The 13,153-nt window shown below is 40.2% G+C and overlaps 2 protein-coding genes across 3 annotated transcripts in view; both read right to left on the minus strand.

Moving 5' to 3' along the window:
- Nucleotides 1–13,153, minus strand: part of LOC137284830 (caspase-7-like) — a 654,824-nt gene that overhangs the window by 630,228 nt on the left and 11,443 nt on the right. The window lies entirely within an intron of this gene.
- On the minus strand, nt 1,594–12,761 carry LOC137284820 (caspase-3-like). Of its 2 annotated transcripts, none has more exons than XM_067816815.1 (7): nt 12,620–12,761; nt 8,881–8,953; nt 7,904–7,958; nt 7,387–7,658; nt 5,612–5,823; nt 4,210–4,399; nt 1,594–1,953 (listed from the first exon to the last, which is right to left on the minus strand). In XM_067816815.1, the coding sequence occupies exons 2-7, from the start codon at nt 8,924–8,926 to the stop codon at nt 1,733–1,735; spliced, it is 996 nt and encodes a 331-aa protein (XP_067672916.1). In that variant the 5' UTR covers nt 8,927–8,953; nt 12,620–12,761; the 3' UTR covers nt 1,594–1,732. The 2 variants fall into 2 exon arrangements, with proteins under 2 accessions (XP_067672916.1, XP_067672917.1); XM_067816816.1 differs by having other exon boundaries at nt 8,881–8,974; nt 12,620–12,756.

Below are 13,153 nucleotides of genomic sequence, written 5' to 3' on the forward strand. Positions count from 1 at the left end.
AATATTCCATTAAAACCTTCCTTTATAGAAATACATGTACTCCAAAATCTGAGCTGAGTCTTCAGCCTTGCACCTTCGCCTTTTCTGCATTGAAAAGTTTGAATACATTTGTATGCATATAATAGTGTAGCACTTTTACAATAGCATACATTATGTATGGGATTCAGCGCTGTATAGATACACGTTATAATTTATCACAGACTGATAATAACAGAAGATATGCATCTGTCCACCCATACAGCAGTGAAAGGTACTGACATATACTGATGTTCAAAAGAAAGTATGCACCTGACATTTGGGAGTTTTTTCCAAACTTAATACTTTTTGAAAAATGTTTAAGCTGTGACTTACACTGTGCAAATTTGTGAGCAAACATAGCGTATCCTGCATGGAATGTCATTTTGTTGACTCGCATATACATTTTGTGCGTATACAAACACGCACAACAAATATGTCAAGATTATGAGGAAGCGGAGCGAGAAAGAGATTTTGGAATGCTGGAGGGGTGTCACCTGAAACAATAGCAGTTCAGCTGTATGTGACATACATTGAACTTATTCGACCTACAAAAGCCATTTCGTATCTTTGAAGGTCTTAACAGCGAGAAACAGCAGCTGTACTACATTCCGATGTGAAGATCAATCCGTGTACAAACTTTGTCCCTAGTAGTTGGACAAATATCAAGAACACGGTCAGGGGTCTACTTTTCATCCAGAATAGATCAGAGCTGCCTGTGCCACTGTGGAATGTCCAAAACAAGTGCCTTTACTGTCTGTGACAGTCAAATATAGTTGCGAGCGTCAGACGTTTCAGAACTCTGAATATGTACATAGATGTATAACATTTATAACAGTGTCTAAACACATTTTCTTTGCAATTGACGCCGCAGCCAACGATATTTGACACACCGTGGCATACTGGCACCTGCAGCGGGCCAACAGGTGACCGATAGTGTGGAGAAAGGCTACCCAGGCGGTAGTGACCTTGAACCATCTAACTAGTGAAGAACTACTTTCAACCAGCATAGAAAACCTGAAACTACTGTTTCTAAAGCCTCTGCAGGCTATTATAAATATACCTCATACCTGGTTGGTTTGTCATATGACAATCAATGTTCCAGACAGTAAACTTCTTGTAATCTTCAGTGGAGTATCTGTGATCGATTGTACGTGCGAATGGATGTCTTGATACTTCAGCAGGAGCTGTGAAGCATATTAATGTTCCGATAGTATACCAACTACCTTTCCTCGTTTAATTGTTGGGAAACCACAGGTCAATTTATCATTTTGACCTTGTATCCTCTGATCCACTTCTTATAATCAGTTGGCAATGAAACCCTACCGTATTCGTGGTGTAGTGGTTAGGGCGTCCGGAAACCGAAAGGTTGCGGGTGGGTAGGCTAGTGGTTTAAACGTTCGTTCGCGACCCCGAAGACCCGGGTACGATTACCCATATGAATAGAATGTGTGAAGCCCATTTCCGGTGTCCCCCGCCATGACATTGCTGAAATATTGTCAAAAGCGGCGTAAAGTTAAACTCACTCACTCTTTGAGGGGGTGGCGATTCTATACTTGGGATAGTGAAATGAACCAGTTCGGTGAAGGAATTCTGTAAGTTTATTTGTAATAAGAATCAAAAGTACACAGAAAATAAACGTAACATAGACATATTGCACTTAATTTGACATCACTCAGACAGTCGGTATGCTCGAACCAGTACAGAAACCCGTTCCTCAGCTGTATCGTTTGGGAGTGAAATACACATCTTTTGTGAGTTTAGTAATTATACATGGAACTTGTTTCTTTCCATCCTTTGACTGGAGTTGCGTCATAGTTCCACAGACACTCGTGAGGACCTTTGTGAGAGATGTGGCCTCAGCATTGGTGCTCAGAAACGTGTCCGTGAGACATCTTGTAAACCAGGAACCGTCTGTGCGCCGCCAGGCCGCATGACCTGTAAGGGGACACCAAATATCAAAACAGACTCCATCTTCACAGGTGTGACAACGTGGTAGATCTACAATCGATATATGTGCGAACATGCCTTACAGACATTAAAATCTACTTTTAGAGAAAAAAAAGTAATCAAAGTCTCGAAATAAGGATGCCTTTTTCTCATTGGTCAAGTCATCTGCATTGTATTTCTTTCATTCGTCTGTGTGCATGTGCGACTGGACATACAGTATGGTTCAAAATTATTGAGAATAGCTAAAGCATTTCATATTATTAAACGAGAACAAATCAGATAAAATTGAATGTATTGTGAAAGTGAACTGACCTTTTCATGTTGTGTAGGTAACAATTTAATATTTTATCAAGTCTCCTTGAGCTTCACGGCACAGTCTAAGACGGGTAGGCATACTTCCTATCAGAGAGGTTAGTGTCTCGTGAGTTATGCTGTCCCAGTATCGGACCACTTCTCTCTTAATGTCTTCAATTTTTGTCAACCCCTTTTGATTCACACATTCCTTCATCATCCCCCAAATGTTCTCAATGGGATTTAAGTCAGGACTATATGCAGGAAATGGTAATGCAGTCACATTTTTCTCCTGAAACCACTGCTTGGCATGTTTTGCGGTGTGTTTAGGATCATTATCTTGCTGCAAAATCCAGTCATTTCCATAAAACACATGTGCACTTGGAAGGAGAAAATTATCTAATATGTTAGTGTAGCGTTGACTTGTTAGATTTCCCTCAAACACACAGAGCGGGGTCGTTCCTAATAAGGATATCCCTCCCCATACATGAAACTTTGGGCTGTATTTAGGTCATCGATACAACGGTGCTGACGCAGACTTAGTCCATATTTTCACATTATTGGGATATACCCACACTGAGCTTTCATCAGTAAAAATCACATTTTCCCAGTCAAAGTTTTCATGTGCCAAACACCACTCAACACGCCTGTCTTTATGTTCTTGTTACATGAGAGGAGAAGGAATTCCAGTCTTTTTCTCCCATCCAAAATCAATCAAATTTCTTCTAACTGTAGATTTTGATACAACTGTTGATCCCCTTTCTATCATTTCACACCTGATGTTGGAGATGCTTGCCCTTTGCTTTTTAGACGCTAAAATTCCCAGCCGGACGCGATCTGAGAAGTCCAATTTTCTGGGTCTCCCTGCTCCTTTCTGGTGCCCAAAATCCTTTCCCTCTTCAAAATTCTTCCTAATCCTATACACAGTAGAAAGAAGAGTTCCTGTTCTCTCTGCCAATGTATTTATATCATCAATTCCTTGATTACACAACTCAAAAATCAACCTTCTTTTATCTTCAGCAGACATTGTTGACAGTGCTGAGGAAAATGACGTCTGCTACAAATTCAGGGGAGGTAACTCTAATTGTACTATACTCAGTAGGCCAAGATGAGTTACCTCCCTTATACCATTACTTAGTTTTAAGTATCAGTGAATCAGTTGAGGTGTTAGGATAGCTCAAAGTAAGAAGAAAAATTCTCAATAATTATGAACCAGACTATATATGATGGTTACAATGCTCCAGTGATATCACAGAAGCGCATTAGGTGGAGACAATATATTACAACGGGCCTGTGTTTGTGTTTCTTTACGCCTAAATTTCTGGATCCCTGGACAAGCAAAGGTACTGGAGACCTATTCCTTCACTCTAATCCCATAGGACGTGTGCACACTTGAACGAAGATAGGAAAAGAGAATGACATCATTTTCATGCATGACAGATGCTAGAAGTGAGCAAGCTGTCCATATCAAGGTCGTGATTGCTCAGTGATCTGGCGGAAATCAGGAAACGGTAAGCCTTTTCGCAATCATACGTTCATACTTTTGTTAGAATAAGGTACGTTTGGCATATCATTGTATATTTATATAATCACCTTCCGGAGACCCATGCAAACATGGTCCAGGGAAGATCGGAGTTATATCTAGTCTTCAGCAACCACTGGCTGTTATAGGTGGCTAATACGGCTGTTAGATATCCTGACTTAGTTGATGCATTAACACATGGCTGTTGGTATCTGATTGCATTCATCGATGTTCGTGAAGTCAGTCAAAGGGCTTGTGTGTCTGGTCCTGAATATTATTTACAGACCGTGGTAGTTTTGTTGGAATATTACCGAGGGTGGTGTTAAAAATAGAACAGGTATCAGTTTGAGGATTCCTTGTGCACTGAACCAGAAAAAAAGTATTTTAAGATGTCTGCGACATGAGTGTCCAAGTATTTGGAGGTTATTTACCTGGAGGCGAGGCGTACATGACAAGGAAATGAGGATCGATTGGGGGACACAGCGGAGAGGGATTACTTCCCTTCTTTGAATGCTCTTTCACTCTGGCGTCGTTGGTACACTGTCCAGGATCTTGTGGAGCTAGGGTCAGTTTAGATACCATGATCTCTTGGCCATCGTCCAACAGCTCACCTCGACATGCCTGTAACACAAGTGTGAAATGTACCAGCTGGCTTTAAGGATGAGTCAGTTCAGGCATTCTAATATCGTCGCGATTCATAATGTCGAGTTGAGTCCCTTAGATGTCCGTGAGTCTATCGTGAAGCACAGGTACACTTTACCGGAAACAGCGATGTGCAACAGAGAGAAAACTTATCATTTTTCCTCTATGCGAGTGAAGCATAGCAACGTTCTGTTTGTACTTCCCTCGCTTCGGTTAGGGAAATATTTTAAATGCCCAAAGAAAATAACGCCACCATCAAAGGTAGGCACTAGTTGTGTTACATGGTTGTGCTGTCAGATTTCCAACCACGTATTTAATAATTACTCTTGGCATATCAAATCGTTCTTTGCCTCCGTAATCAGAAATTAAAAAGAAATATCATATTGCCTAATTTTACCATTAAACTGTTGAAACTGTTTCCATATTGTTTTAATTTTCGTAAGCTGTATTCTATGTATTTTACAAAAAGGGGAAAATAGAAAAATCAAAAACCAGCACTTTTGTCAGGTGAATGAAAGCGAGGGAGATAACTCCGGCAATGGCCGCCAATTGATTCAAAAAGTATTGTTAGAGTGAACTATTCCTTTCACTCAAACCGGAAGATGACAGGGGTAATGGGGGCAAAGAAAGGTTTGATATGCCCACGAATGACCCTTGAAATAGTGAATGAAACATATTTCATGTGGGTAATTACTAAATATGAAGTTGGAAACCTAAGAGCATCACCCTGAGAGGAAATAGGTGCCTAACTTTGATGGTGGCGATATTTAGGAAGACTTGTAAATTTTCTCTCTTTTGCACAACGCTATCTCAACTACATTCTGCTCGTGCCTGATGCTTCGATTGTCACACCGCACTAGTCGCTTACCCACGACTGGTCATTATCAAGTGAAGTCTTGACAATTCTGACAAGCGATTAGCGAAACGGAAATAATGTCCCCTTGCCCAAGTCACAAGCTTACTTAAGAAATACGTTACGCTGGGCCAAGTCCCAAGTGGCGCATTCTCCTTCCTTTGTATTTTTGTATCTTCTCCTGACACAGATTGGCATATCTCCCCTGCCTTTGTATACGGCTGTTCGGTCATTGCCCAGCAAAGAAGGAAAACTCTTTATCCTCCAATTAATAACGTAGTACAGAACGTTGCTAAATCAGCTCAAACATACATTATATCAAAGTAAAGCATAATTACCTGTATAAAGAATAATCGGGGCTTCCCTCGAAGTCCGGGGCACTTGGCGTCTGAGAATATGTCCAGTAGCACCTTCGTAAGGACAAGGTCACCGCCAATACCCATAATAGCGTCCTCTGGTGGTGAACCCGCCTTGACGGTCACTTCGTCGCCATGGGAACCAATGGCACATGCAAAGCAGTCGGCTCGCTCATGGTCCGGAAAACACGCAACTGAAATGAAAATGACACTCTTGAAAATAGGGGACATCCCTCCAAACCTAAGCAAGTTTTACAGCATCCGTCATGAGAGGCGGCGTTGTGTGGTCCTGTGCATAGAGGTCACAAATCAGTTGAGTTAAGCAAAGATGGGCGCGAAGAGTCCTTAGACGAGTGACCATGTTTGGCAGCTTGACAACTAAGCACATGTGATACATGTTGTGTCTCATTTAGTTGTAATGGTCAGATTGTTAGCGCTATGAGCTTTCGACTAGGGAATGGAGTTTGGAAACACTTCTTCTTTTGGAGTACGGACAGAAGTCTTACCCAGAGTTTAACGCATTATAAGTGCACTTATCATTATAGGCAATAGACCCGTGCCCACATAGAAACATTTTACTATCACACATATGAGACTACGTTTACAAAAACAGGAGACTATGCAACATGAAGTTGTTCAAGTCATTTTCACTGAATTTCATTATACTTGACATTTGATAAATGGTTTCTTTTGTTGGTGATATAGTTTAAATGGTGTATGTGTATTTCCTTGTTGAAAGAAGCAATATACTCAAAGGCAATGGTTAGTGAGATTAACATGTTAGATAAGTGATAGCTAGCCATCTTTCATTTCAGTTAGCCGTGGCTTATAGAAATCTCAACAATGGTTTGGGTGACAATGATTCAAGGTTTAGAGCCACACTTCTTAAAGATCACGTTTCATGCCTTTTTTTCCCAAAGACTTTTTGAAAACACGAAAAACGCTCGAAAAACAAATTATCGACAGGGCCCTGGGTGGGTTTTAGATTAAGTAAAGTATATAGAACATTAAAATGCGTAATAAAAAATGTTCATTCATGTAAACAAACCTACTGATCACGCTACCGCTGTGAGTATATATGCATTTAAACTTTTACACAACAATATTCCACGCGTTAACACTTATCAGAGTGGTCACAAAGATCGCAGTCTTTCTTTGAGCTACGACCTGACAAATGACCCCAATCTGCATATATGGGAACGCCCTCCAGAACATTCCATTTGAAACAAGAGGGATACAGGTTGTCGTCTAAATATTGAATAGTTCAATTTCAAAGCGCGAATCGTGTCGTGATGGTGTTTTGCTGAACTAAATCACTCCAGGAGACACGTGTTAAACAGTAGCGGTATTGATTTAACGCATGTGTTGCACGTGCTTAATCTCCAATCTGCCTGTAGCAACCAAGTGTATTCGTCCAGATTACTTGCCCCGCCTGCTTGTCACAAACGCGTTCACTGCGTTGGCTCATCTAATACTTGTCAAGCAGTAAAGTATCCTTATTTGTGGAAGTAGCTACGGCTGAGCGTATTGGGCGGCTGATTTTATGTACTGGCGATTATGACTGTTGGTGAGGGTTCGAATCCCGCATGGACCTCAACCCAACGAAAGTACAAGAATATGTACTTTGCTAAGAAAGTGTAATCCCAAATATATGTTACGACAATATTCCAGCTATTTTGCAGCGATCTGTAATATTAATCCAGTCTAGACCAGACAAACAAGTGACTGACATCATGAACATTGGATTATCATCTTACCCATCTTGAGTGTCGCCACTATTTCATCGACTGTCAAATCATTGTAGATGACAATATCAAAGTCGTAGCAGGTAAACATCTTTGTTAGCCTGATGACGTCGATTTCTGAGCCGTCGCGGCGATGTCGAGGGTTGACGAATTTCTTGTTGTTGATGATGACGGCGATACCACGTCGAGGTTGACGGAAGTCATACACATTCGATTCCGGGATGCCCGGCGGTGACTTGCGGTTGTCGCCATTTTTAGTCCCGTTCTTACCTCCTTTGTCAGTTCTGAATGACGCAAGTGTGAGTGAGTGAAACCAGCAAGAAACGCAGTTTCAGAAAGACAGATATGATCATGTACGCGCGTCTACATGGTGTGGAAAGAAAGTTCAGGGTTTTGCAAGGTTTAGACGATTCTTTGATTTGAGGAACTAATAAACACAGTTTGGAACATAGATGAGGGGGTGCAATTAAAAACAAGACAGGCCGTGCAGAAAATCATTGATGATCAGTGAAAAACATATGTGTATTACCCCATGAAGAACTTCTTTATCTTTGTCGTGGTGAGTCCATCAGCATGTTCATTGTCTGAAAATATACAGGTGTTAAACATCACATCACCAGATTGATGTTAATTTAAGTAACCCACTAATAATTCTCAACACTTCAACCTTAAGGGCACGGTGCCTATTTCATTCCGTTTTCTGAATGTATGGTTCTAAGATATGATTTTTGGCAATATTTTGGCTGTAGAGTTCCGTTCATGATGCCTAGAATAAAACGGTTATTTTTAAACTTTCATGTACAAGTAGTGAGTTTATTAGCAGGTATCTTAAACAAAACATATGCACCAAATTTCCAAATATTTGGTCAAAACAAGTTAGAGTCTTGAGACCAATCATGTTTTCAATACAAAAGGATACATTTAGAAACTTCTACCTGCGTGGATAGAGTGTGCAAAATATAAGATTTAGCAGAAGAGAAACATACTGTTCCCCATTTGACATCTCTTAACCTGTAATGACGAACTGGATATTTATTATCAGTTACAATTGTGACATAATTATATAATCTTGTAACAATTTCTTTCTTGTGCAAGAAAAGTTCTTTCTTTTCATTTTTTTTAATTTCCATCAATACAGGATCACTGGCAGATATCATCATCACAACATTTTCAAGAAAAATTGTTTGCAAAAAGGTCGCAGATACTCAACAATTCATTTGAAATCAGTCGCGCTGAACGATGACGTACAATTGTAATACTTTCTGTTTACGTAACGACTGGCGTGACGTCGAACTGATCTGACATTTCAACGTCCATACTGAAAGATCAAAAGATCCCTGAATACAGCTTTAACATAAGTTTCATCTCGCCTCGCTCTGGGCTAGTGGGCAAGCGTCAACTTCATCCCTTGAAGAAGAGGGGTTAATGTGCTAACTGGATGGATTCGTAGTCCTGTAACAAGTTGGATACTGTAACAAGCTGTAATTTCACATGCAGTCAACGCACCTGAAGTCGTCTCCTCCCTCTGCTCCATGCTCTGCACTCTGTCCATTCTGATCGACGTTGGTGTGTGTGATCACTGTCAGGATTTGAATTCTCACTTTATGGAAAGCAATGTAAGCCATTTGAATATGAGATAAATATGACCGGAAACACGGAACTGAAATGTTAAAGTTTGAGGAAAAGGTATAATGTAAATCAGCCATGCTGATTCAATCGGCTTTGTTCAGTTATATTTCAAAATTTTCAAAGGGTTTTATCGTGCTTGAATACAGTGAAATGGTGGTAGAAAAGATTATGAAAGTTACGTCTTTACTATTTATCAAACGCACGCATTAACACACACGTCTTTGTCAGTCTGTCAGTGTCTATGTGAGTGGAACTGATAGCGAATTGAGTTGGCTAAACACCTTATGCAGCAATCATCTATCGAACGCAGTTTACAGTCATTATTTTCAAATATATCTCTCTCTTTATACGATGTCAGCTAAGGTAGGTCGCGGTTGTTCATAGTTACTGCACTGCATTGGGTAGCGTTCCTTCTTGACGCAGAGATCCATTTGATCCAAAATTCGCCCTCTCGACCCCAAACCCGCTCAGATGGTAAACCGGAATAGTAAACATGAACCTTCTTTGCCACTTTTAAATTGAACGCAGTCTGATATACTGATATATACTGAAACGCTTACGTGACGGCCTTCAACTCAGTGTCCAGGTAATGGAGTAGACAGTGACAATTTTCCCTTTAGCTTCTTAGATTAATGCATTCAACCATATAACGTCAATACCTCGTCCTTCATCTTCGTCTCGAAATGTTGCACGACGTACATGAGGCAAAAGTACACAATCCATATTGTCCCATATAGTCTGGGAGTGTTCACATTCTACTGACGAAGTTCAGGACCAATGCGCAGATCCAGTGTTTTAGTTCATATATAACTGTCCAGTTGTCCAAGGATGAATCCCCTATGTATGAATCCCCGATGGCAATGTCTCGATACGCACTATATATGGATTAGAATCATCTCACGATTTTACCCATTAATTGTCAGACAAAACTCTTACATTTGATGTTGATTGCTCTGAAATTGTGATCGTGTATTTTGAGGACACGTCTGTGTGTGGTATTTGAAAGTCACTTGACACCATCACTCTGTGCACTGGTATACTAACAGATGCCAGCTAACTTATGGTTGAGCGAGTTCGGATTGGCGCCGCTTTACACCGATAGATCCTTGAGTCAGTTCATTGAGCTTGAAAAAATTGGGGGAAACTCTCCATGAATATGAACATGATGAACCCGACATAAGGTTACACTACATTAAATTAAAATCACATGTTCCCTGATCGAGTATCGTGTGTAAACAGGGACATGTGACAGCTGTGACTGGATGAAATAATGTAACACCTTTATGAATTTTTAAAATTACAACTATCCAGTGTGATTAAAACTGACCACAATTTTAAGTATTTATTGCTGTCATTTTTATCAGCAGTGCTTATGCTTATTGTGTGTACAGATATTTTCCAGTAGGTGGCATTTATTGCGGAACTGGGGTTTATGTGTTTTTCTTGTAGTTTAAAGGCCAGAATTTACCCATGTGTACATCGAATGGCCTGGGTGGTTTTGTTAAAAAAATATGTATCGTTACAGTAGAAGTCTACGGGCAAACAATTGGTGTAGTGTAACCGATAACAGGGTTCTGGTTTGCCCAAGGGACGCAACTCTGTTTGGCTAAAGACTACTCAGCGGGAATCGGGTCCTGTTGAAGCACTCGCGAATCCCTATCGTGATTATCGTAACCATCAATGACGGATCCACCCATGGCTGCCTTCATCTTAAATGAACCTGGGAATCTGCGAAACGATGTGGAGAGTGACAACGCGACTTAACCGTGAGATGTTTTCGTCATATTCGAGTCGTGAGATTGGTGGTAATAACTACCCCATATACCTTAAATAGAAAGACGAATGTTATACTGAATAGATGTGTTGGCAAATGGAACTTGACCGAAAATTGGTCATATTTATAACCCTGGATGTCTAAGCAATCAAATACACTTATCTGTTGGAATGTACGATTAATGACATATATCTTTAAAATATTCACGAAATCCGTTTTATCGTCTTGCATTCTTATTTAGTGAGGCTGCATACAAAAATTAAATGTTTCTCGGGCAAAAGTGACGAGGGCGGTAGGATTTTTTTTTTTTTTTTTGATGGAAAAAAGTGACAAGGGAGGAACACATTTATATTTTCTTTCTCACAGAAATACGGTTTGGAAAGTTTAGCACGTGTTAATGAGTTGTCTATTCAGTGACACTCGTTCTTACAGAAAGTCATTTTTATATTCGACAAATGGATGATCGGGACCCGGCTAAGTCAAAATTAGGTTTTTTTTAATGTCAATAAAAAGTGTTACGCGCACAATTAGAAGTGAGAGAAACAGTTCAGTTTAATATTTAGGCTTATAAGTAGCATTCCTAATCCCAATGTTTCATAATTAATATAATTTGTTTGGGTTTTTTTGTTAATATTATTTTAGTTTTAGGATGGCACTACATGCCTATGCCCATGGTATAGTTTATCGTCAGTGTCTTATAGAAATCTGTTGAGACTGGGTAACATGACCTTGTATCTGTAAATGTTGTATAATTGTTTCCTATCACGTGAAACATATTCTTTTCATCTTATTGCTCAGCGTCATATTACAGTGTCCCTCTGTGCCTCAACATTAATACGACCCCATGAAAGCTTTTCCAGTGGCGGATTGGCAAGTAAATGCGATGTTATAACTCTGCTCATTGTCCCACCAATCATTGGATGAGTCATAGCATACCATTTAGCATAAAGTCATAGCATACCATTTACCATAAAGTCATAGCATACCATTTACCATAAAGTCATAGCATACCATTTAGCATAAAAACACAGCATACCATATAGTATAAAGACATTTGTACTCGACATATGGCTACCATTGGTGTTGCAGCGAGTTTCGTGCTCTAGCTAGCGCACATGAAAGGGCAATTGTGCATATTGTTAAAAGATAATACAGCTTTAATAATAGAGGGTAATAAAGCATTTCTTCATGGGCATCTACCGGTAAACTTCCGCCAAAACATGCGCCGAATATACTGACTAAACCTAGCATGTCAGGGTAAAGAACAAAACGCTGTGTATGCTGTGTATGAGATCACAAAAAAATGCACCGAATCCCACGATTGTTTAAGGAACATTCAATTCTCCACGTTCCACGTAGGAACCAGGAAGAAGTTAATTTCCACTACTTGTCAGTGACGCATGAGAGAACTGTAAATAGGGCTCAACAATTAACTTGTTTAATTCAGCATATGCATTACTTGATCGCTATATATTACAAATATCTTATATTGGACATTTTAGGTCGAGAGTAACACATAAGATGAAACAGCCGATGTCCAAATAATTGCGTTTGTAATTTCACCGTTCTAATTGCTACAGCTGGGTTTCACAAACACTTCCATCCACGCGGTCACAAGCTGTCGCTAACCCTAACCTATATCATTTGGCGTTCTACTCACACAGCCTGGTCGTTTCAGTCTCTTCCTGAGAGAAGTAGACCCATCACAAGTAAAACTCTGAAACAGGTTTCCTTTCTGAAATATTCCCAGCCTTTTGCGAATTTGACAAACGGCATCGCCAAAAAGCAGCTTTCAACAAGCTCGATCGTTATATGTGTTTTCAGTCTCAGGTCAACGCCTACCTTTGTGTGTGTTGTTGTGCCCTATTTAAGCTGTAGGTCAGAAGTCCTGATAGCTCAACCTTGAAGCTGCGATCTCCTCAGTCATTCCAGCTTCTTTGTTTACCATTCCTCCGCCATTTTGACTGAAGCCCGGTCACGTGACAAGCTTGGCATCACATTCCAAGCAAAAATCGATTGCCGGGTCACGTGACGTCTCAAAGTTTCAATCCCAACTGAGCGCTACTTGCTTTGAGATGAAATGTACAGCGGTGACGGTGGTTTCGCATGACTTGTGGCTACTGGAAATTGCCACGGGCCTCTTACTGGGCCCATCTATAATGTAGTTGTTTGTACGTGTCTCAGCTGTGCGAGTCTGAATGTCTTGTTGAAGTTAACAGATGCAAAACAGTTATCGAGTCATAGTGATAATTAAAAAACCAACAAAAACAGATTACTAATCTGATATGAACTGCATGCTCAGTATTTTTGTGTAAGTTTTGTGGAAAAGGTGCATCTCATCACTGGTATTTCCTGTCCCTCTCTGACGCGTGTAAT

Source organism: Haliotis asinina, chromosome 5 (assembly GCF_037392515.1).
Source record: "Haliotis asinina isolate JCU_RB_2024 chromosome 5, JCU_Hal_asi_v2, whole genome shotgun sequence".
NCBI classification, from domain to species: domain Eukaryota; kingdom Metazoa; phylum Mollusca; class Gastropoda; order Lepetellida; family Haliotidae; genus Haliotis; species Haliotis asinina.